At 36.3% G+C, this 22111-nt stretch overlaps 1 protein-coding gene across 1 annotated transcript; it reads left to right on the top strand.

The window, feature by feature from the left end:
* Positions 1-1710: 1710 nt before the first annotated feature.
* On the top strand, positions 1711-21487 carry LOC148878527 (indole-3-glycerol phosphate synthase, chloroplastic-like). Its single transcript, XM_088955957.1, has 10 exons — positions 1711-2083; positions 6624-6884; positions 6979-7155; positions 7372-7446; positions 7605-7649; positions 7737-7901; positions 8404-8482; positions 9547-9629; positions 9793-9861; positions 21073-21487. Exons 1-10 carry the CDS (start codon positions 1931-1933, stop codon positions 21154-21156), a joined length of 1191 nt encoding a protein of 396 aa, XP_088812083.1. The 5' UTR covers positions 1711-1930; the 3' UTR covers positions 21157-21487.
* Positions 21488-22111: the final 624 nt, after the last annotated feature.

Genomic DNA, 22111 nt, shown 5'->3' with positions numbered 1-22111 from the left:
GGCATTTAATCTATTTTGCATGTCTCAAGCACATGTATAGAGAAAGAATGCATGGCACATCCTCATGATGCGCGAACGGTGTGCGCATGGACTCTGCCCTGATAGAAGGGAAATTTGGTTAGATTGGAATTTATTTACTATTTTGCTGATGTGGTGCTTAATAGCACCTAAGTGTCAATAAACGGATTCATTATTACTTTTCTTGGTTTTTCAAACAAATTAAGTACAAAACATAGATTCCAAACACACTAACATTTTACACATGGGCCACGTTTGCTCAACATCAACCTCGAATTTCTAAACATCTTTGTTTTATGGCAAGTACTTAAACCTAATTGCACTTTCACCTTTGCAAAAACCTCCCTTCATATTTTAAATGTACAGGCTCACTCCTCACCCATTTCATTTAAGCGTCCTATTAAATAATGTAATTCTTTGAAATCTCTAAAATCCATTATTTTGACTTTTGTCTTTGGATCATGAAGATTTTTATTAGAATATAAAAATTAATAAATTACCCCCAAAAGGCACTTTATTTAAATGGATTTAATTCTCCGTTTCAGCAAGTGGACAACATGGGCAAAACTTGGGGTTAATCTTAAGCAGTTAAACCTCCTCTCCCTGCACATTCATAATAAGGGCGTAGTTCTCCTCTCTCAAAGGCCAAACCACCTCGCCATGGAATTACACGGATTGCTTGCATTTGAAGGAGAATCCGATCAGTGGAGTAAACTGCAGGCATGCGTTTAGGGAATTAAATCAAGTGATAGATTGGATTGCCAATAAGGCACTTTTATTGTTTTCTGGTTTTGTTGCACTTAATCTTTATTCTCTCCTTTGGATTTAGATTTTATTTGTTTTTGTGATTTTTGGAAATGTGCTAGTGTAGCACTTTCATTTTTTTTTTTATAAAAAATAATAATAAGGGCATAATTGTACTTTTAACATCTATACCATAACGGAATGGGTATATTTAAATGTTATTAGAAACCTAAAGGGGTATTTTGAAGATGACAAAATAATGGAAAAGTTTAAACTTTGGGTAATGACATTTAACCATTTGAACTTTCGGGATAGTGTTAAAATTTCTAAAATGCCCATGTCGAAATTCTCTTTTTTACTGTTTTATTTATTTATTTATTTTTAACTTTTAGGACACAATTTGTTACAGTAAAAAAATCACACCAATCCACATAATAACAAAGCAACTAAAGTCTGCATGTAGAAAAGATGACGAGAATGGATGAACACGGAGAAATGCTTACATGTTGGCTTTTGTACTCGTACAACATATAATGCCTCACATTGATTTCATACAGATACATGCCACCATGTATTGGAATGTACCTGTGAACATGAACATTGTTAGTGTTTGAAGATAAAAGAATATGATAAAATAAATTTGAACATTGAGCATTTTAATAATTTTATTCTCATCTTATATTGCAAGATTTGAATTGGATTAAATGCATATTTTATTCTTATCTTATATTAAATGCATATTTTATTGCAAGATTTGAATTGCTACATAGGCGCCATGTCACCATTTTCTCTCTCTTGTTACATATGTGCATATCAGTGGTTTGTCAAAAAACTTTCACAAACGGCGAGGCATTTATTCACCGTTACACGAACGAGTTGCAATTATTGCATTTTTTCCATTTCACCCGCGAATAAAGTAAAAACATTTATTGAATAAACATTAACGTTACCAAACACATACTCAGTTCCGACTATTCGGACAACTCCCCCATGTCAGCCCGCTGCGATCTTCCCAAGATTATTTGTCTTTATGGCACGTCTAAGCGCGCAAATGAGTATAAAAGGGACGAACCAACTACAGAGAATTACTCCCCTGGCGTCTTATTATTTCTCTTACCTTGGGCTTATCTTCTTACAGGATCGTCTGAGGTTTTGTTTTCAGTTCTGAATGGAAGGAGCGGTCATCGCAGCGTCACATAGGGTTTCGTCTCCGCGGGTTCCTACTGTTAAACCCCGACGGAATTTCACAACTGAGAGGTCGATTCTAATGGACAATGGACGCTTAGCTCTTAGGTCCTCAGTAACCATTCGAGCACAGCAGGTGCGCAATGCCCTTTCAAACTCCCCCGAAGTCCAACTGGGTTTTGATCCTTTTTGATGTATAGTCATGGTTTCGGCTGGCAAGTCTTGAATTAAAACTGTTGATTCTTGTTCGAACTTAAATTTATTTTATGGGTTTTATTTTTTATTTTTTATTTTCTTATTTCTGAGGTGCATGGATTGGCTTTTTATACTAAGTTATTTAGACGTTCTTTTGATTGATCCGAAAATAAAAAGACCTTTTGGATGAAACTCTGATGGAAACTATGAAGTTCTTACATATAGAGATCTAATCAGCCGTTGCAGATATTGCTCTTTGTATAACTAAAGAATGTTTCTGTGATCAGCAGGGGCAACAAAATGGGTGTTCGCGGACATGCACCTAAATTTTAAATTTCATAAAATGACTTAATTGTACTTCAAATTATTATATAACAGTAAACAAAAAAAACCCTGAAAATATAATTAGTACAAGTAATCTGTTTTATGATCGTCTGTTTACGAAGAACCAGAGTAGATATATAAAACTTAGATAGAAGCAATTAGAATAATAAATTACCAAATTTTCTGGGTCTTACTGATTATTACTAATGAGTAGACTCCCTTCTACGCGCTGTACAAAAGCTAACCTAAATTTATCCTTGAAGATTGCAGTATTCTGTTAGATGGATAGAGCATATAAATAACGCTGTTAGAAAAACACTGTATATGAATAACACACAACATTGCTATATTGTGAGAGGGGGACTCTTAAGTCAAGAATGGCCCTCCATTTTAAAATAAAGGTGATATTGTTTTTTTTTTTTATCAATAAAGCTGATATTGTTTGGAGGTGCTCAACCCTATAAACCACTTAATCCAACTAACCAAATGGTTTAAAATTTATTTATATGGCTAAACCGCTAAAGTTCATCCTACATAGCAAAAGAGTGTGGTTCTCATACGCCCATCATTTAAGCAGTTATATTGTTTGCCTCTCTATACCTATTTTTCTGCCACGGAAGGGTCCCATGGTTGATTAATACTGTTCACCCGATTGAAGCCCATTGGATAGACCATCTGTTCAATTATGCAGTCCATGCTGGCCTTATGGTGACCTTTGTATTGGGGTTTTGTCCAACTGATAATATCTCTCCTTTTTTATTTATATAATCTAATAGATGCCCAAGAGGGTTTGTTAAGGATTTCTGTCATTTAGGGAAGCTCAGTAAATTCATATATGTATACATGTATGCATATGCATATACTAATTTCACCAAGGCTTAGAACTTATCCCTTATTCAATTGCTGTAGTCATGGATGAATTGGCTTAACATATTTAAGAGGAGGTCTCATGATGCATGTTGTTTGCTGATGGCAATTAATTGATGGAACTAAAGAAGGATTAAATGCAAAATTAGATTTATGGATAAATACCTTAGAAACCACAGGTTTAAAATAAGGAGTAAAACAAAAAATTTCTCTGTAAATTTAATAATAGTAGGAGTGGAAATCAGGGTACACTTAAGATTGGAGACTAAGAGATATTTCAATGTGACCTCTTCTATAATGTTGGTTTGGTAATCCACAAGGAAGATGTTGGGGAGAATGTAACCCATAGAATTAGAGAAAGATGGGCAAACTGGAAAGGCGCATCTGGAGTCTTATATGATAGGAGATCCATAATTTTTCTAATTAATGAAATCATTTCAGAGTTGCTGATAAAAAATGTCTTATATGATAGGAGAATACCGGTTAGGCTAAAAGGAAAATTTTATAAAGTGGTCATAAGGTCAGCAATGTTTTATGGAGTGGAGTGTTGGGCAGTAAAGAAACGTGTCAAAAACAGGTTTAGCAGAAATGCAAATAATTAGATGGATGAGTGGGAAAACTAGAAAGGGTAGGATTAGAAATGAACTTATTTTAAGGAACTTAGGAGTAGCTCCAGTAGGTGATGAGATGAGGGAAAATTGACTAAGGTGGTTTGGTCACATGCAGAGAAGAATCTACAATACTGGTAAGAAATGATTTATTACAAGTTGAAGGGGCCAGAAGAGCTAGGGGCAGACTGAGGACATGGATTGAGGTAGTGATTTAAGAGCCCATAGTTTAACAATGAATGATGTACTGAATGGTATAATTGGTATTAATTTTTCTTATGCTTCTTATTTATATTCCTTGATATTTTTTAACAAAATCTTTGAGTTCTATTGATTTGAAAGAAAGACAAAGTAGTACAACTCCTTGCCCCCTTTCCCTTTACAAGGAAAAGGAAAGGTGACCATATTGATAAAAAAAAAAGGAAAGGTGACCACTATCATAAAACTGACCAGACAGCACTACAAAACAGTATCATATAATGTTACCCCAAGTTAGGAGCATCCAGGTAAATATTTTGTTATTAATATTCACTCCTTTTCTGGCTAGGCTATCTGCAAAGCTATTATCTGTTTTTAGTATCCACCTGAACAAGTGATTTAACCCGGTTGTCAAAAATGCTCCCTCTTTTAGGAGATTCTTTGAATCCATGGACTGATGGACATTTGAACCATACTAGTATCCATCCTGTTTGAGAGGTCCCTCTGCCCCTTAATTCTGTGCAAAACTGAGTCATTGCCTATCTTTTTTTAATCAGAAATGGTAACTTTCATTAAATTATGAAAGGGTAATACAAGATGTTTGAACAGGCACCCAAAATAGAGTGCTGTAACCTGGAAAGTAATCCGTTCTTAAATGCTGCCCAAAAGAAAATGGCCCTAGTAGAGCCTTGGAACCATGTACTAAAGCTCTTTGCCCCTTTCTTCTCAAGTTGAGTCCCCATGTCCTTTGGCCCTGAAAATACCATGGGAGCATCACTAGTACCATCTCTAAATTCCCTATAATACCTGATGGCCCTGAATTACCCAAGGAATAGCCATTTAAATAAAACTTGGATATTCTTGAAGTGCGAACTTCCATTTCTTTAACACTGGGGACACATTAATAGCGTGGTTAGCCATTGTTTGCCAACATATGATGATGGAATCATTGGAAACCCCTCTAAACTCTTCTTTAGTGAAAGCTCAATATACAAGTCAGATCAAAACTAGTACCATCCCTAAATTCCCTATAATACCTGATGGCCCTGAATTACCCAAGGAATAACCATTTAAATAAAACTTGGATATTCTTGAAGTGCGGACTTCCATTTCTTTAACACTGGGGACACATTAATAGCGTGGTTAGCCATTGTTTGCCAACATATGATGATGGAATCATTGGAAACCCCTCTAAACTCTTCTTTAGTGAAAGCTCAATATACAAGTCAGATCAAAACTAGTACCATCTCTAAATTCCCTATAATACCTGATGGCCCTGAATTACCCAAGGAATAGCCATTTAAATAAAACTTGGATATTCTTGAAGTGCGGACTTCCATTTCTTTAACACTGGGGACACATTAATAGCGTGGTTAGCCATTGTTTGCCAACATATGATGATGGAATCATTGGAAACCCCCTCTAAACTCTTCTTTAGTGAAAGCTCAATATACAAGTCAGATCAAAACTAGAGCTGTGAAAATTTATGATTCCTGTTTTTAATAATGTTAAGTTGAAAGAATTAAACATTGTAGCTTTGGTAGCTTTACAGTAAAATCCATGATTCATCATCAGTTCTCTACATCCCCCGACTTTCCCCACAAAATCATTTGGGATAGCAGAATCCCCTCCAAGATTGCTTTTCATTCTTGGATTGCAGCCCTTGGGAAATCCCTTAATAAGGAAAATCTTCTCAGAAAAGGCATAAATGTTCCTTCTTCCACCTGTGTTTTCTGTAACTTTGAGTTCTCTGTTGCCAAGACAGCTTCCCAAAAGCTTCAATGTAAGCTGGGTCTTTCCAAGCTCAGTTTTGTAGGCGCTTCAAAGCTGGTAGGTGCAGAATCTGTCTCCCCAATATAAGGCATCTTATTATCTACTTCCTGCGGACACTCTCTGGTGCATCTGGAAGGAGAGATACGACAGGGTCTTCAATGGAAAAGCTTCTCAGCTGGAGGAGTCTGCCGGAACATCTCTGCAAGTGTCTTTTCTTGGACAAACACTGCCACTTCTCACCGTATAGGGGTTGTTCCCTCTTTTGATCAATTAATACAATATTACCTTAGCTTTTCTTAAAAAAGAATGAAACCTTGTAGACATGATTTTCAAAAAATATTGCTGAAAATTTTCAAAATATGTGCAAATTCAAATTAAGTAGGAAAACTGATAAAAACAAATTAATCCAATGTTCAACTTAGAGTCTACCAACTTTTAAACATTTTATGTTCAGATTAAAATAGTAAATTGGGTTACAAATACACGAAAAAGTTAAAAGGTGCTTGTTTGGATCCATTCAATTTCTTATAGAAATTAGAAAAAGGAATTCCTTGTAAACAGAAAGAAAATAATACCTTGATTGTAATTATGAGTTAGTAGGGATAATCCTTGTTTGTAAGAAAGGGATTATGCCCAAATCAATAAATTAATTCTTGATAAATCATATAAGTGGCTCTAAAATTATATTTTATATTTCATCGGTGTTAATAGTCAAATTCCAAGGATGGATATTCTATACTTCCTCCAATGGATGATTCCAAAGGTAATGCACTTGAGATCAAGGAATGGGAAGTAGGAAGATTTCAAGATGAAATAGCTGCTAGTCAGGGTATCAGAATTAGAAGACGGCCATCCACTGGACCCCCTTTGCATTATGTGGGTCCCTTTGAGTTCAGGTTACAGAATGAGGGCAATACTCCTCGTAACATTCTAGAGGAAATAATATGGAACAAGGACGTGGAAGTATCACAAGTATGTTTATGCTCCATTTCGTACGTCTTTTCTTTTTCCATTATAATGTGATGGATTGACTGCTAATATTCTTGAAACTTTTTTTTTTTTTCAGTTAAAAGAAAGAAAGTCATTGTCTCTTCTGAAGAAATCTCTTGAGAATGCTCCTCCCGTTAGAGATTTTGTTGGTGCTTTGAAGGCATCTTATATGCGAACTGGTTTACCAGCTCTGATAGCTGAAGTAAAGAAGGCTTCTCCAAGCAGAGGCATATTGAGAGAGGATTTTGATCCGGTAAATTTTTTGTGTATGTGACTCTGACAATGTCTGTGTCAGGCACAAATTGGATTTGACACTTCATAGATTCTTAGGGACATGTCAACAAGTCTGTTTTTCTGTTTTGCTGAGTTAGATTCCCAGACATATTTCTCTGTCTTGCAGTTTCTACAAACTTGTCCTGATTTATGTTTCTACTTTTCCTTAATTTTTTGCATTGATGACCTGAAACAGGTTCAAATAGCTGAAGCTTATGAGAAAGGAGGAGCTGCATGTCTTAGTGTTTTGACAGATGAGAAGTACTTTAAGGTAAATTTGATCTCTCTTGCTTAGTTATTGCCTGATGTCATAAATTTATGGGGTGGAAAGATGTAGTAAATTTTTACTACTAGCATCAATTAAGGAAAGTTTTTTCTACTAATTGACTCTCTCGTTTCTTTTTCTTTTTTTTTTTTTAACTAACAAAGGGAAGCTTTGAAAATTTAGAGGCAATACGGAATGCTGGAGTAAAGGTCTGCTCTGAAAAATGCCTTCTATGCTTTCTTATGAACACATTTTATCTTTTGAATACAAGCTTCTCACTTCAGAAAGTAATGCAGTGTCCTCTCCTCTGCAAAGAATTTATCATTGATGCCTGGCAAATTTATTATGCTCGGACAAAAGGGGCAGATGCAGTTCTTTTGATTGCTGCTGTATTGCCTGATCTTGACATACGCTACATGACTAAGATATGCAAAATACTTGGCTTGGCTGCATTGGTGGAGGTCTGTTGATTGCTTTCCTGCTACATACTTTATTATTTGAGCAACTGCATTGTTTTGCTTATGATTCTTCTTTTCATGCACACCATTTCTCCAAAAAAAAAAGGAAAGAAAGATTCAATATTCTGTTTATTTAACATAGTTAGTTTGTTACTAATATCAAGTTCTAGTGAGTTGAGGCCGAACTTAGACAGCTACTCTTTAGTCCAACTAGACTGAAATTTTTGCTTCTTTTTTATGCTTTTAAGCAATTACTTGCCCCTTTTTTATTTAAAAAGAGAAGGTTGACAGACATAAATGAATTTCTTGCTGGGCTTCTATCTATTTAACTTCATTGAGAGACATTACCTTATTTTCTTTGGTTCATCTATCTGCATTCAGGTCTGTCTGTTATTTTCTATTTGCATTCCTTTATTAAAGAAGAAAAAGGTATTTCTGTTGCACTGATTAATTGAAATTGTTTGCATGGTTTTCTTTGTCTTTTCCTTTTCATTACCCTATTAAGGTGCACAATGAAAGGGAAATGGATCGTGTTTTAGGAATTGATGGAGTGGAACTCATTGGCATCAACAACCGTGACCTTGGTAATCTCTCTCTCTTTCTCTCTGTGACTATGAAGTGGCTAAATCTTGGGGTCCAGGAACACAGAATCCGTAGATAGGTCTGAGGCTCCTATAACTTGCCAAGTCTCCTATTTTTTTGAGCATTGAACCCACTATCAGATCGGTCCTCCCTTGTAAATCAGCTAGACCAAAAATAATTATGCACAGAAGGTTATAACAATCTCTGGTTCTACTGCTTTTAATTGCATGGAGAAGAAAAGTTTCTTTCAAGTTAAAAAGAAGGCCTTACAAATAATGCCTAATCTTTTATTTGGGACCTGTTTAGTGGTGGTCCTGATTCTTAAAACATGAGATCGGTGAGAAGTTATGGCCTTATGGGGCCCAAAGATCGACCTATGTGTCCTGATTCTATATACCCAAGATATTTCCCTGGAGACTTCTACTTACCCAAACCTTGTGCTTGACTATATGATTTTTCCTTTTCCAATCCAACTTGTTTTCTTTAACAATGATATCTATGATTTATTGTCTTGTGGATTTTTTTTTTTTTTTTGTTTGATAGGAAACGACAACTTTCATTAGAGAATTGAAAAAGATTACAGGTTTACCACCCACAAAATGGATGGAAAAAGAAAAACAAAAACTTACAAATAGGCCCAAAACAAAGCCTCCCTGGTAACTCCTTGCTTAGCTAAAGTGTCTTGTGGAATTTTGTCTAGCCACCTTCTTTTATGATGGTTCTGTCCAAACAATTTAAGCCTTTAAGTTGTGTAAAACTTAATTTTCATTATCATACTTTCTTCACTCCTTGTTTCACCTTATTTTGGAAATACATATAGCTGGATTTGCCACACATTCCACTGCTCTTTTAGGTATCAACATGAGGGAACAAATACCATGTACTTACATATCATCAGCTACATAACATGTACTTTGGGTTCCCTTCCCGCCTTCAGGGTTGGGGTGTTGCGGCACCCCCCCCCCCCCACTTTGTGTATCTCGATGAAGCCCCCTATGCCATCACCAAAAAAAAAAGAGAATTTGACTTTTTTGACAATTTAACTTTTCATTTGGCTAATCCACAGAAACATTTGAGGTTGATATTAGCAACACAAAGAAACTTCTTCAGGGAGAGCGTGGAAAAATGATCCAGCAAAAAGACATAATTGTAAGTAATCCTTTCACCAGTATTGTCATTATCTTAAGCCATAGTAAATTTATCTCCCTTATTTTCCTTAAGTTTTCCCCCATTTTGGATGGGTTAAGGCTATAGGTGATGTTATGTTTTGTGTTCTCATGGGATTTGATGTCTGTTATTCTTGACTCTTCAGGTGGTTGGGGAATCTGGGCTGTTTACTCCAGATGACATAGCTTATGTACAAGAAGCTGGGGTTAAAGCGGTAAGACCATGAAGCTGTATATTTATGCATAGGGAATCTTTGATTCCATATTTTGCGAGTCCTGTGTATTTCAGAGTCATAGTTGTCATTGTCAAGGCTAGGGCTGTCAATGGACCGGATATTGGTCCAACCCAATCTGGTCCAACATGAGTTCATTACTGATGGACCAAGTCCAATCCAATAAATACTTTGGACTGGTCTGGTCCAATTCAATGTTTTATTGGATCACCCAAGATCCAACCTGTTCAAATTGATTTTAATTCAGATTGTGTCCAACACAAACCTGGTCAATGGACCAGATATTGGTTCAACTCGACCCAGTCCAATATAAATCCATTACAGATGGACCAGGTCCAATCCAATCCAATAAATACTTTGGACCATTAAATCTGAACTAGCCCAATTCAATGTCTTATTGGACTGTCCAACCCATTCAAATTGGTTTTGATTCAGATGGGTCCAATCCAAACCTGGTCCATTGACACCTCTACTCAAGGCAATGCCTAAGTGATAAGGTGCTCATGGTGGGTTGCCTCGCTTAATCACCAAGATATTTTTTACACAAGGCTCTTGAATACTTTTATACTCTTAACTTTTTTGAGATTATAATAATAAAAGACATTATTAAACTAAAGTATTCAGTTTAAGTTAAAATACTAGTTTCTTTTTATTACTATTTGTTAGGGTTTAATCAACATGTATACTCTAGGGTCCACTCTGTTACTTTGACGAATAAGAAATAGAAAGATAGCTTAATATGTGGAGAAATGAGCTTTCATGGTCATAAACACTTTCTTTTAACCCTCCAATAAAACACAACATACTATCAGCCAAAATACCAAAAGAAAAATCAAATCACTAGTGATTGTTTGCTTGGGTGATTTGGTTCTATGTGTACACATTGTCACAACACTTATAATCCTCTAATAAAACACATACATGCTATTAATCAAACAAAAAACTAAATTATCCAGTGAGTGCATCCGACTACCCCAAATGACATACACTAAGTAACAACCCACTTAAATATGAAAAAAATAGAGATTACCTCTAGGGTCTACTACCTTACTATGACAATTTAGAAATACCTAACATGTTGAATGATGAGTTCACATGACCACAACACTTTCTTGCAACCCTCCAATGAAACGCAAGCATGCTATCAATCAAATAAAAAACGAAATCACTGAATGGGTGCATGTTGGTGATTTGGTTTCAATGAGTTCACATGGTCACAACACTTTCTTGCAACCCTACAATAAAACACAAACATGCTAATAATTAAATTAAAAATCAAATCACCCAATGAATGCATGCCTTTTTCCTACCCTAAATGATACCAAAATAACCCACTAAACATATGAAAAAATAGACTACCTCTAAGGTCTATTACCTTACTATGACAATCAAGAAAAGGTATCCTAACCTGTATTGTGATGTGTTCACATAATCACAATACTTCTTGTGGCCTTTCAATAAAACACTAACATGCTAATCAATCAAAAGAAAAACCAAATCATCCAATGAGTGCATGCTTGGGTGATTTGATTTTGATGAATTCACGTCGTTACAACACTTTCTCATGACCCTCCAATAAGTCACAAACATGCTAATAATCAAATTTAGAACCAAATCAACTTGTGAGTGCATGCCTAGGTGATTTGGTTTCGATTAGTCCACAGGGTTACAACACTTTTTTATGCAACCCTCCAATAAAACGTAGATATTTTATCAATCAAATGAAAGACGAAATTACCCAATTGCATGCTTCTTGTTGCTGCTCCAAGTGATACACTAATACATGAATTACTCCTTATCATATGATAAAACGGAGACTACCTCTAGGACCCACTACTTTACTAGGAATATCACAAAAATATGAAATTAGCCTAACAAATGGAGTGATGGGTTCACATGATCATCTCAATATCTCATTTTCTTGTGGCCTTTATAAAAAACCTAGGCATGTTATAAGTTAAAGGATAAACCAAATGACCTAGTCACTGGACTTGGTGATTTGTTTTCATGAGTTCATAGTCGCAACAATTTCTTGTGATCATCCAATAAAACACAAACATGCTTGCTATCAATCAAATGAAAAACAACTAATCAAGCAAAAGCATGTTTGCTATTGCCACACCAAATGATACAAGAACAACCCACTGCCATATAAAGTAGAAACTACTCTTGGGATATAGTCATATACTACTTAACTATCAGGTAATACCAAGGTAGCCAAACATGTAGAGTGATGCTTAGTTAATAAGGTTTTCATGGATGATTGCCTTGCTTAAATCGCCAAGATATTTTTATATGGTAGCCAAACATGTAGAGTGATACTATTATGATTGCATCACTTAAATCGCCAAGACACACACACACACACACACACTAAAACACAACAGTCTAGAAATTTTCTCCTTTTTTGAATTTTTTATTTTTTTATTCCATGTGTTTTTTGAAACAACCAATGAGATGCTCTCCTTCCCTATAAAAAATTACCTAATATCTCTCTCTCTCTCTCTCCCTCCCTCCCATACATTCTCAACAACATAAATAATATCCTCTCCTAAAATTTCTCCTAAACTACCTCCTCCACTTTCTCCTAAATTATTTCTAATTCCTATTTATCTCTTGAATTATTTATAATTCCTATTTATCTCCTAAATTATCTCTAATTCCTATTTATCCTCTCCCCCACTTTTTATCTATATTTATAGTAGAAAGCCTTATGTACTGATTCGGCCAAGTTTCTTGTGAAAGAAAGAGGAGAAAGTTGTAGATTTCAGCAATAGACAGAGGAGAGGAAGAAAAGAAGAAGAAGGTCAACTAGGATTGTGTATCATAACCCCTAGCTGCCAGCCCCTCATTCTATTTATAATTAACTTAAATATGAGATATTACAAAGATTCCCTTAGTAGGGCGACAACTCAAACTAAGTAATTACAACTCTTTAAAAAATAAAAAACTAATGGGTCCAAGGCCCAACAATATCTTAATTTAAAAGAAAATAAACTAAATACAAGTCGGCCCACTCAACACTCCCCCTCAAGTTGGGAGTAGATGTCACACATCCTCAACTTGCGTAGATCATGTTCTAGCTTATTCTTTGCAATGCCTTTTGTGAGGACATCAGCAAGCTGTAGATCAGAAGAAATGCATGGAAGACAAACTTCTCCAGAAGTTACCATTTCTTTGATAAAATGTCTATCTACTTCAATGTGCTTAGTTCGGTCATGCTGGACTGGATTATGGGCAATATTAATCGCTGCCTGGTTATCGCAGTATATCATCATAGGTTCTTCTGCCTGAACACCGATTTCTTCTAACAGAGGACAGATCTAGAGAAGTTCTGAAACTCCATGTGCCATGGCCCTATATTCGGCTTTTGCACTTGATCTTGCCACAACTGTTTGTTTTTTACTCTTTCATGAGACTAGGTTACCCCCAACTAGGGTGCACACTCTTGAAGTTGATCTTCTATCATCGAGGCATCATGCCTAGTCCGCATCTGTATGAGTCTCTAGCTTAAGCTGTCCATGATCAGTAAATAGTATGCCTCTACCTGGATGTCCCTTCAAATAAGCAAGGATCCTGTCAATTGCCTTCTAGTGTTGGTCTCGTGGAGCATGCATGTATTAACTCACTACGCTTACTGCATAGGAGATGTCCGGTCTTGTCATACACAAGTATAGTAGCCGACTCACAAGTCTTTGGTACTTCCCAAGGTCTTTTGCTGGTTCACCTTCTGATGCACTGTTCTATAGTTCTGATCAATGGGGGTGCTAGCTGCCTTTGTTCCAAGTTTCCCTGTTTCTTGGAGAAGATCCAAGACATACTTCCTTTGAGAGATAAAAATTCAATGTTTCGATCTTGCAACTTCGATGCCTAAGAAGTATCTCAGTTCTCCAAAGTCTTTAATCTCAAATTCCTTATGCAGGTTCCTCTTTAGACTGTCAATTTCACTCAGATCATTCTCAGTGACAACAATATCATCCACATAAACAATTAGGATCGACACCAAGGATCCCCTACGCTTCACAAACAAGGTGTAATCAGATTGAGTTTGAGCGTAGCAAAAAACAATCAGGGCCTTTCTGAATCCGTCTAACCATATTCTGGGAGACTGTTTCAAGCCATATAGTGACTTTTTCAACTTGCATACCTTTCCCTTTTCAACATTATCATAGAAACCAGCTGGAAGATCCATATACACATCTTCTTGTAGATCTCCATTTAGGAAAGCATTCTTCACATCCAGTTGAAACAAGGGCCAAGAGTATGAGGCAACAAGAGAAAGGAGTATCCGAATGGAGGTCATCTTTGCAACTGGTGCAAAAGTCTCCAGATAATCAATGCCATAGGTCTGTGTGTATTCTTTTGCAACAAGTCTTGCCTTGTATCTCTTTATGCTTCCATCTGCTTTATACTTGTAAACCCATCTGCATCCAACTGTCTCATTGCCTTCTGGTAGGTCCACAATCTCCCATGTCTGATTCTTAATCAAAGTCTCCATCTCTTCCTGCATAGCTGTGTTCCACTCAGGTTTGGAGAGAGCTTCACTAACACCCTCGGGTATAGACACAGAATCAAGAGAAGAGAGAAAAGCACGGTAGGAAGGAGAAAGTCCACTGTAGGATAAGTATTGTGATATGCAATGAGCAGTGCACTTCCTCTTCTCTTTTCTAAGAGCAATAGGAAGATCAAAGTTATCTGTAACAGTGTTAGTGGGATTAATGGGAACTGAAATAGTAGTGGGATCAGTAGTGGGATCAAGAGGAATACCTGGATCTGTATCAGCCGAATCTGGAGTCTCTAAGGGATCGACATGAAGTGGTGTGAGTTCTGCTGTAGTGGAATCAAACTCCTTATGAAGTCTCTACCGTGAGCAATACTGTGAGACGGAACGCAAAGGGGGTGACAAGGTAGGTGACATCGGATGGTTGTCAAGCACAGTAGTTGACACAGGAATTGGAACTGGGAGAGGGATAGACTGCTGACTTACTTCCCCAAAACACTCCCGCTGAGAAGGATTCATTGAGAAGAAGTATGTAGATTCGAAAAAGGTAATGTCCATAGTAACAAACTGGTTCCCAGAGGAAGACACATTTCTTTGCCTTGGGATCAAGCTTCGAATGGTAAGGACCAAGAATATGCGCAAAGCAGACACACCCAAACATCCTTAGAGGAATGTGAAACATCTTCCCCTGAGGAAAAAGAAGGCTGAATGAAGTGTTGAATCCAAGTATACGAGAGGGTACCATGTTAATTAGATATACTGTCGTGAGAACATCACCCCAAAAACGAACCAGAACTGTAGCTGTGATCATCATGCTTCTTGCTGTCTCAACAATGTGTCTGTTCATTCTCTCTGCAACACCATTTTGCTATGGACTGTAGGAGCAACTACTCTGATGGACAACACCATACTCCAACAGATACGAGGCAAGATGTCTCTCAAAATATTCCCTAGCATTGTTAGATCTGAAAATCTTGATTATAGTTCCAAACTGTGTTAATACCATCTGGTGGAATTGCCTCACCAAGGATGGTACCTCATCGCATGATTTCATCAGGTAAATCCAGGAATATCGAGAGAAATCATCCACAAACAGGAGAAAATAGCGATAGCATCTCATAGAGGGAACATGATAAGGGCCCCACACACCCGAATGAAAAACATAAAAAGGAGAAGAACATCTTTTATTACTCAGAGACTCAAACAACTTTGGAAACAAAGAACTTAAAGAAGAAAAAGACAAAGGACCTAGATGATTATGCCAAAGTATAATATAATCCACAGGTTTTGACTTACTGTCCTTGCAAACATGATGATTTTGGTGAATTGGAAGATTATCCAGGAGGTAGATTCCATTCACTTCACGACCATTCCCAATCATCCTCTTTGAATTCAGATTTTGCAAAATACAACATCCAGGAGAAAAAATTACTGAGCAGTTCAGATTCTTAGTCAAACTACTAACAGATAACAAGTTGGTGCTCTATCTAGGAACATGGAGGACATAGGGTAAACAAATGGAATCATTAATCTTGACAGATCCCTTCCTAGCAATAGGAACATGGGATCCATTAGTTGTGGAGACCCTATCTCTGCCAGAACTAAGTTGGTAAGAAGAGAAAATGGTGGAGCAATGGGTCATGTGCTCTGAGGCTCTAGAGTCTATAATCCAGGAGATCTCTCTTTACCTGAAGTAGAAACATAGTTTGTAGTGACATGTGGACTACCTGTGTGGGCAAGGGAGGTAGAGTGAACTCCACCTGTGCTACCTGTACCTTGTTGTCCGGTTGCGGCTGAATTGGAACTAGCTGTATCCCTCTGATTCAGAAGTAACCCAAACCTCTCAAGCTTGGCCCTTACTGCAGTAGCTGCAACGGACTCCAAGGCAGCTGTAGTAGGGGGGGCCGGAGTGTCACCAGTAACAGCCATGTGTGCATTTCCTTTCTTATTCTTCAATCTGGTCGGCACAAGATGTGGGTGAAGCTTCCAACAAGTATCTCTTGTATGCTTCGGTTTCTTACAGTAGTCACAGACTAAGTCCCTTTTGTCTTCCTTCTTATTCTCATTGCCATTCTGTTTAGATTTCACAGCACTTACCATAGCGAACTGATCAGACATGAGATTCTTCATCATTACATCCCTCCTACACTCCTCTCCTGACACAAATGCATATGCTTGGGAGAGAGTGACACTGTCCCTGGAAAGAAGATGCTGTTGTGCAATGTCATACTCAAGGTTAAGGCCATCTAGGAATTCAAACACCCTATACTTCTCTAAGTGTCTTTGATAGGTAGCTGCATCATTGGTGGTTTTCCAAGCAAAGGTTTCTAGATGGTCAATCTTTTGCCACAGGGTCTTAAGGACTGAAAAATAAGCTACAACAGATCTATCTCCCTATCTAGTAGCAATAATTTGATTTCTCAGTTGATAAGCCCTAGCAACATTCTCCTTCTGTGAATAGGTTTCTGCAACCCCATCCCATATCTCCTTAGCAGTATTTGCCCATAAAAAAATTTTACTTATATGTGGCAACATGGAATTACACAACCATGTCATCACCATATAATTTTCCTGCACCCACCGAGAGTTGCCAGTTTCAGGTTTCACCTCTTCACCAGTAATATACCCTAATTTTCCACGAGCTCCAATCGCCATCTTTGCAGATTGGGACCATTCCAAGTAGTTTATACCATCCAACCTAACTGTAGTAATGGTTCCAACTCCGAAGGGGTCTCCAGCACCTCCTCCCACAGGTCTCATTTCATTCCCGGGCTTATATTCAACTATGTGTCCCTCCATGCTTCTCAAAAGGATATAGAAAACAAATAGAAAATGCAGCAAAAACAAACAAAACACCTTCTAGAACCAATGACGTTTCTTTGGTGTCCTGAATTTTCTCCCCACGAAAGATTCATTTTCTGTGGGATGGGAGAAGAAAGAGAAAAAACAATCGCCCTCTCTAGAAGCCTCCAAACCACGTGGGACTTGAGTCACCCCTTATAAAAAATTCCAAAGAACCATAAAAAAATAGGGCGCCACTACCTAGGTCAAAATTGAAGAGTCCAACAAAAATAGGACTCTTCCCCTTTCTCCATTTTTTCCTGATTCTGATGAGAAACCCTAGACCAGCTACAAGGCATATAAATTCATCAAGAAAATCCAAAAACTAGGCTTACCTGAGAGCTTCGATCAGCCTCTTAAATCTCCATGCAGTCGGCCGATCTACGGCTGCATGAGAGAATCACTTCAAGAACCTTCAACCTACTCCGATACCAAGTAGAAAGCCTTATGTGCTGATTCGGCCAAGCTTCTTGTGAAAGGAAGAGGAGAAAGTTGTAGATTTCAACAATAGACAGAGGAGAGGAATAAAAGAAGGTCAACTAGGATTGTGTATCATAACCCTAGCCGCCAGCTATTCATTCTATTTATAATTAACTTAAATATGAGATATTACAAAGATGCCCTTAGTAGGGTGGCAACTCAAACTAAGTAAATTATAGCTCTTTAAAAAATAAAAAATTAATGGGCCCAAGGCCCAACAACATCTTAATTTAAAAGAAAATAAACTAAACACAAGTCGGCCCACTCAACATTTATCTAAAGAAAATTTAAAATTATTTAAATATTATAACAAAATTATACAATAACTTTAAAATATTTATTAAAAAACACAAAAAATAATTATAATAGATTTAATAATGTTCATATTATTAATAATTTTACATTTTTTACAAATTTCATCACGAAATTATGTACTAAGCAAGGAGTTGGGCCTGTTTGTAAGTTTTTAATTTTCTTTTTTCATCCTTTTTGTGGGTGGTAAGCCTGTAATCTTTTTAATTATCTAATGAAAGTTACTGTTTCCTATCAAAAAATATATATAAATTATGATTTTTTAGATTATTCAATGTAAATGGTATTCAAACAATAAAGATTTAAAATTTAAAAAAATATATTATTTAAATAGTTCAATGACTAATCTAATATAGTTTTTAGATATTAGATTATATTAGATTAATATTTATTAGATATTAAACTATTATTTAAGATTAAACTATTTATTGACTAATCTAATATAGTTTTAAGTATTTATTGTATTTTTGCTATAAATTTTCAATAATTATTGTAGATTATACTATTGTTATTTGTTAGAGATTAGACTATTAATTTAGCTGAAATTAGGAGTGTTCACGGGTTGGTTTGGCTTGGTTGTAGGCTGTTTGGCCAACCAAATCGACCTGGTCAGGTTGGGGAGTTGGTCACCTAAAACCGACTGACCATTAGTGAAAATCGGCCAACTTGGGCTGTATCAGTTTGGGTTGGTTGGCTCAAAAGATTTTAAACTTAAAAAAATAAATATAAAAATTAAATTTATGATATAAAATATTTTAGACTAAGAAATATGGAAAAATTTCCACTTTCCCATATAGAAAAATTATATTAAAAATATAAAATATTAATATATATCTATGATCGGGTTGTTCAATTTTGGTTAAACAACTAGGCCAGGTTGGGAAATTGCTGAACCAAAGCCAATCGGAAATACTATAAAATTGACCAACTTGGGTCGAGTTGATCGGTTTCATCAATTTGATGAACAATCTTAGCTGAAATTAATTATTTTTATTTTTGTATTATAAAAAAATTATTAAAAGTAGTATATAAAATATAAATAATTATTATTTATTTAAAATATTGTTTAACTTTTGCTTAGCAAATCCCGTGCATATTACAGGTCCCCGCTAGTTATTAAACTAAATTATTCATTTTGAGTTAAAATGTTAGTTTCTTTTTATTATTTTTCTTATTTGTTAGGGTTCAATCAAGATGTATACCGTCTTGAACCCTCAAAGACTTCAAAACTTGAACCAATAAGCACAGAAGAGCTCAAATTTTTGTTCAATCAACACATATTGATTTTTCTTCTTCTTCTTCTTCTTCTTCTTCTTCTTTCATCCTTTATTTTTCTTCTCTTAGGCTCAGTTTGGAAAGAGTACAAATACAAATATGTACAGTAAAATGCATAGAAAATATAAGGTTTTACACTCTACATATTTGTATTTGTACTCCCTCCAAACTGAGCCTTAGGAAAAAAATAGAGGTTCAGCCCCTCTATTTTCTAAATTTTTTTTTCTTTCCATTTTTTTTCATAAATATGTTGATTTTTCTTTTGTTTTAAACGAAGCTTATACATTCTTTTTTTATGAAGATTATAGATAATTAATAGTGAAAGATGGTTGCCACTTGCAATTGAACATAGGGAATTACCCTAGGATTCATGGGTTTTGTTCAAAAAAAAAAAAATGAAAAAAGAAAACCCCATCACCTAGGTGCTCGTCTAGGTGACTAGGCAACTAGGTGCCTCATATCGCTTAGGCTCACCTTGTTGCCTTGAAAACTATGTTCATAGCTCTAAATGGCAATCAAACTATTGAGACTGGCAGCTCAGACTTCAGTCGTTTGACTGTTAGTATATAAAACTGCGATTAAAGAAGAGATTGAAAAGAAGAAAATGGCATAGAAAATTGAAGTAAAAAGGGGTTCTTACTGTGCAGTCCACTCCAACAAATCTTATCTCCACCTTACAGTTGGGGTAGGTGCCAGGATGCTAATGCATGGGCGGGTATTGGTGTTATAAGGGGAGGTGTTTGAAATTTTGAATTGTTGTAGGTCTGCAGTGGAATTCAGAGTTCTGATGTGGAGTGCAGTTTATCCCAAGTAAAAATCACTGAATTGTCAATAATTACTTCTACAGTTTTCTGGTAGTTTCTAATGAAAATTTGAGGACTGACCCACTGTTTCAGCCTTCAAGGACCTGTGTGATGATGCAACTATTGAATCATCAAGCATGGTCCAGTTTTCATAACTACCGAGTACCAGTCGTGACCCTTACTGAGGATCCAAAACATTGATGTGGCTTTTTTTCAAGATGCCTCACATTTTGCATGTTACTTTGCCTTCTAATAAAAATAGGAGATTTTCTTTTTGTCACTGTAATTTTGAAAATTAACATTTAATGCCCTTCAAAAGTAAGTAAATATATCCAAAATTCTGCTGTGGAATAAGCTATTATCGTGAAAATCGGTGAACTGTGATTAAGAATTTTGTCTTTTGAGTTTTGACCAAAACAAGCAAGAGGTGGAATAACATAAAGGACCTTCTTGTAATTGGCATGTATGTTGTGAAAACACCCATAATAACCATGTTTTGGGTTTTGGAGAATACCAAACAATAGTTTCCATTAAATGAATAATTGGTCCCGATCCTAAAATCAAATGGGTTGTATGATGTTAGCTTTAGGTATGGGGCCCTAATGAGTAATGAGCTGCTTTGTTTAATTTGATCATTCATGCCTATTCAAAAGATAATTATGTGGACCTAATTTTCTCTTGAGAGAGGAAACATATCCAGATTACCAGCTAACTAGACCAACTACAGTGGGGCAAATATGGCTCTGCCTTCACGGTGGATCGTGTAAATGTCTCCTCTTTTTTTCCTAGTAAAGAAACCATTCAAATGTTTGATTTGATCTATCGACACTCTGATGTCTCACTACTTGTATACAAATGTTACAATGTCCCATGCAGATTCATGCTTGTATTCATATAAATACTTGTGGCTGGGTTTCTATATTGGAGACAAAGAGATGCATTTTAGTAGTTCTAATTGAATTTTCAATATTGTCTTTGTAGGTATTGGTTGGGGAGTCCATTGTAAAACAAAAAGATCCAGGTGTAGGAATAACTGGACTATTTGGCAAAGATATATCTTCATGAGTACCTTCAGCCGCCTCCACCATTTTGATTTTCTTATTCTTCGCCTTCTCTTGGCTTTGGTTTTGACTTTTGTGGAAGTATAAACTGTAATATCTATTGAATAAACAAAAGTAATTTAGCCACCATTATGTGGAGAGCTCAATTGTACTTTTTAGATGCAACAATGGGTTCCTTCTGCTCCAGCTGTTAAAAGGTGGGAAAGGCCCAGAGTTATAGTGGGCTAAGCCCGACCGAGGCCTGGCCCATTATCACTCCTACTTCACACACACACACACAGTGCTGCAATGTAAAATTATTGATGATAATGGAAATGCATTTCCCGTAGCGATAATAATGAGTCTGAATTCTGAAAGCAACTCTTCTTAGGTTTTGTGTTTGGAGTTTGGACATATCTTCATTCTTTTTTTTTGACGTATCCTGATTCTTAGCTTAGATGACAAAAATTAAGAAAGCCGTTTATTTGAAAACAAATCATTATCAAATATCAAATAGCTCATGCCTTGGGACATGGGAAAAAACGAAAAACGAGAACAGTGAATGTCATAAGTCGGTCAAGGCGTGAAGGCGAGGTGAAAGGATAGATACCACGTGCAAATGTCAGTTTAGTGCATTATATCGTAGTTCAATTTTTTTGCTAATGTCTGGTCAGATTTCATTTAACTTAATTTACATGTCTTAAAATAGATCTCAACTCAACACATGCTATTGCCTTCATTCTAAATGAGAACAAAATTTGCATCCAGTTTTTGGATGCACTCAAAATTGATGTCAATATTAAAAAGGTATATTTCAGTATTTGGCGTTGAGGAGTATCGTAAAAATCAGCTACTGCCGTTCGTTGTAGCGTGAGGCTAGAATGGAATGGTGATGAAATAATAAATAATGGCCTTCGATGCATTACTGTAGCCTAATCCTACGTCGCCGTGTTTGACGGTTTGTTTAGCGCAGGGCTACT

The sequence above is a fragment of the Nelumbo lutea genome, chromosome 1 (genome assembly GCF_056320005.1).
Source record: "Nelumbo lutea isolate HS-2025 chromosome 1, American lotus-T2T, whole genome shotgun sequence".
Taxonomy (NCBI): Eukaryota; Viridiplantae; Streptophyta; class Magnoliopsida; order Proteales; family Nelumbonaceae; genus Nelumbo; species Nelumbo lutea.
The sequence above is the reverse complement of the archived record's forward strand: the minus strand, read 5'-3'. Positions and strand labels throughout refer to the sequence as shown.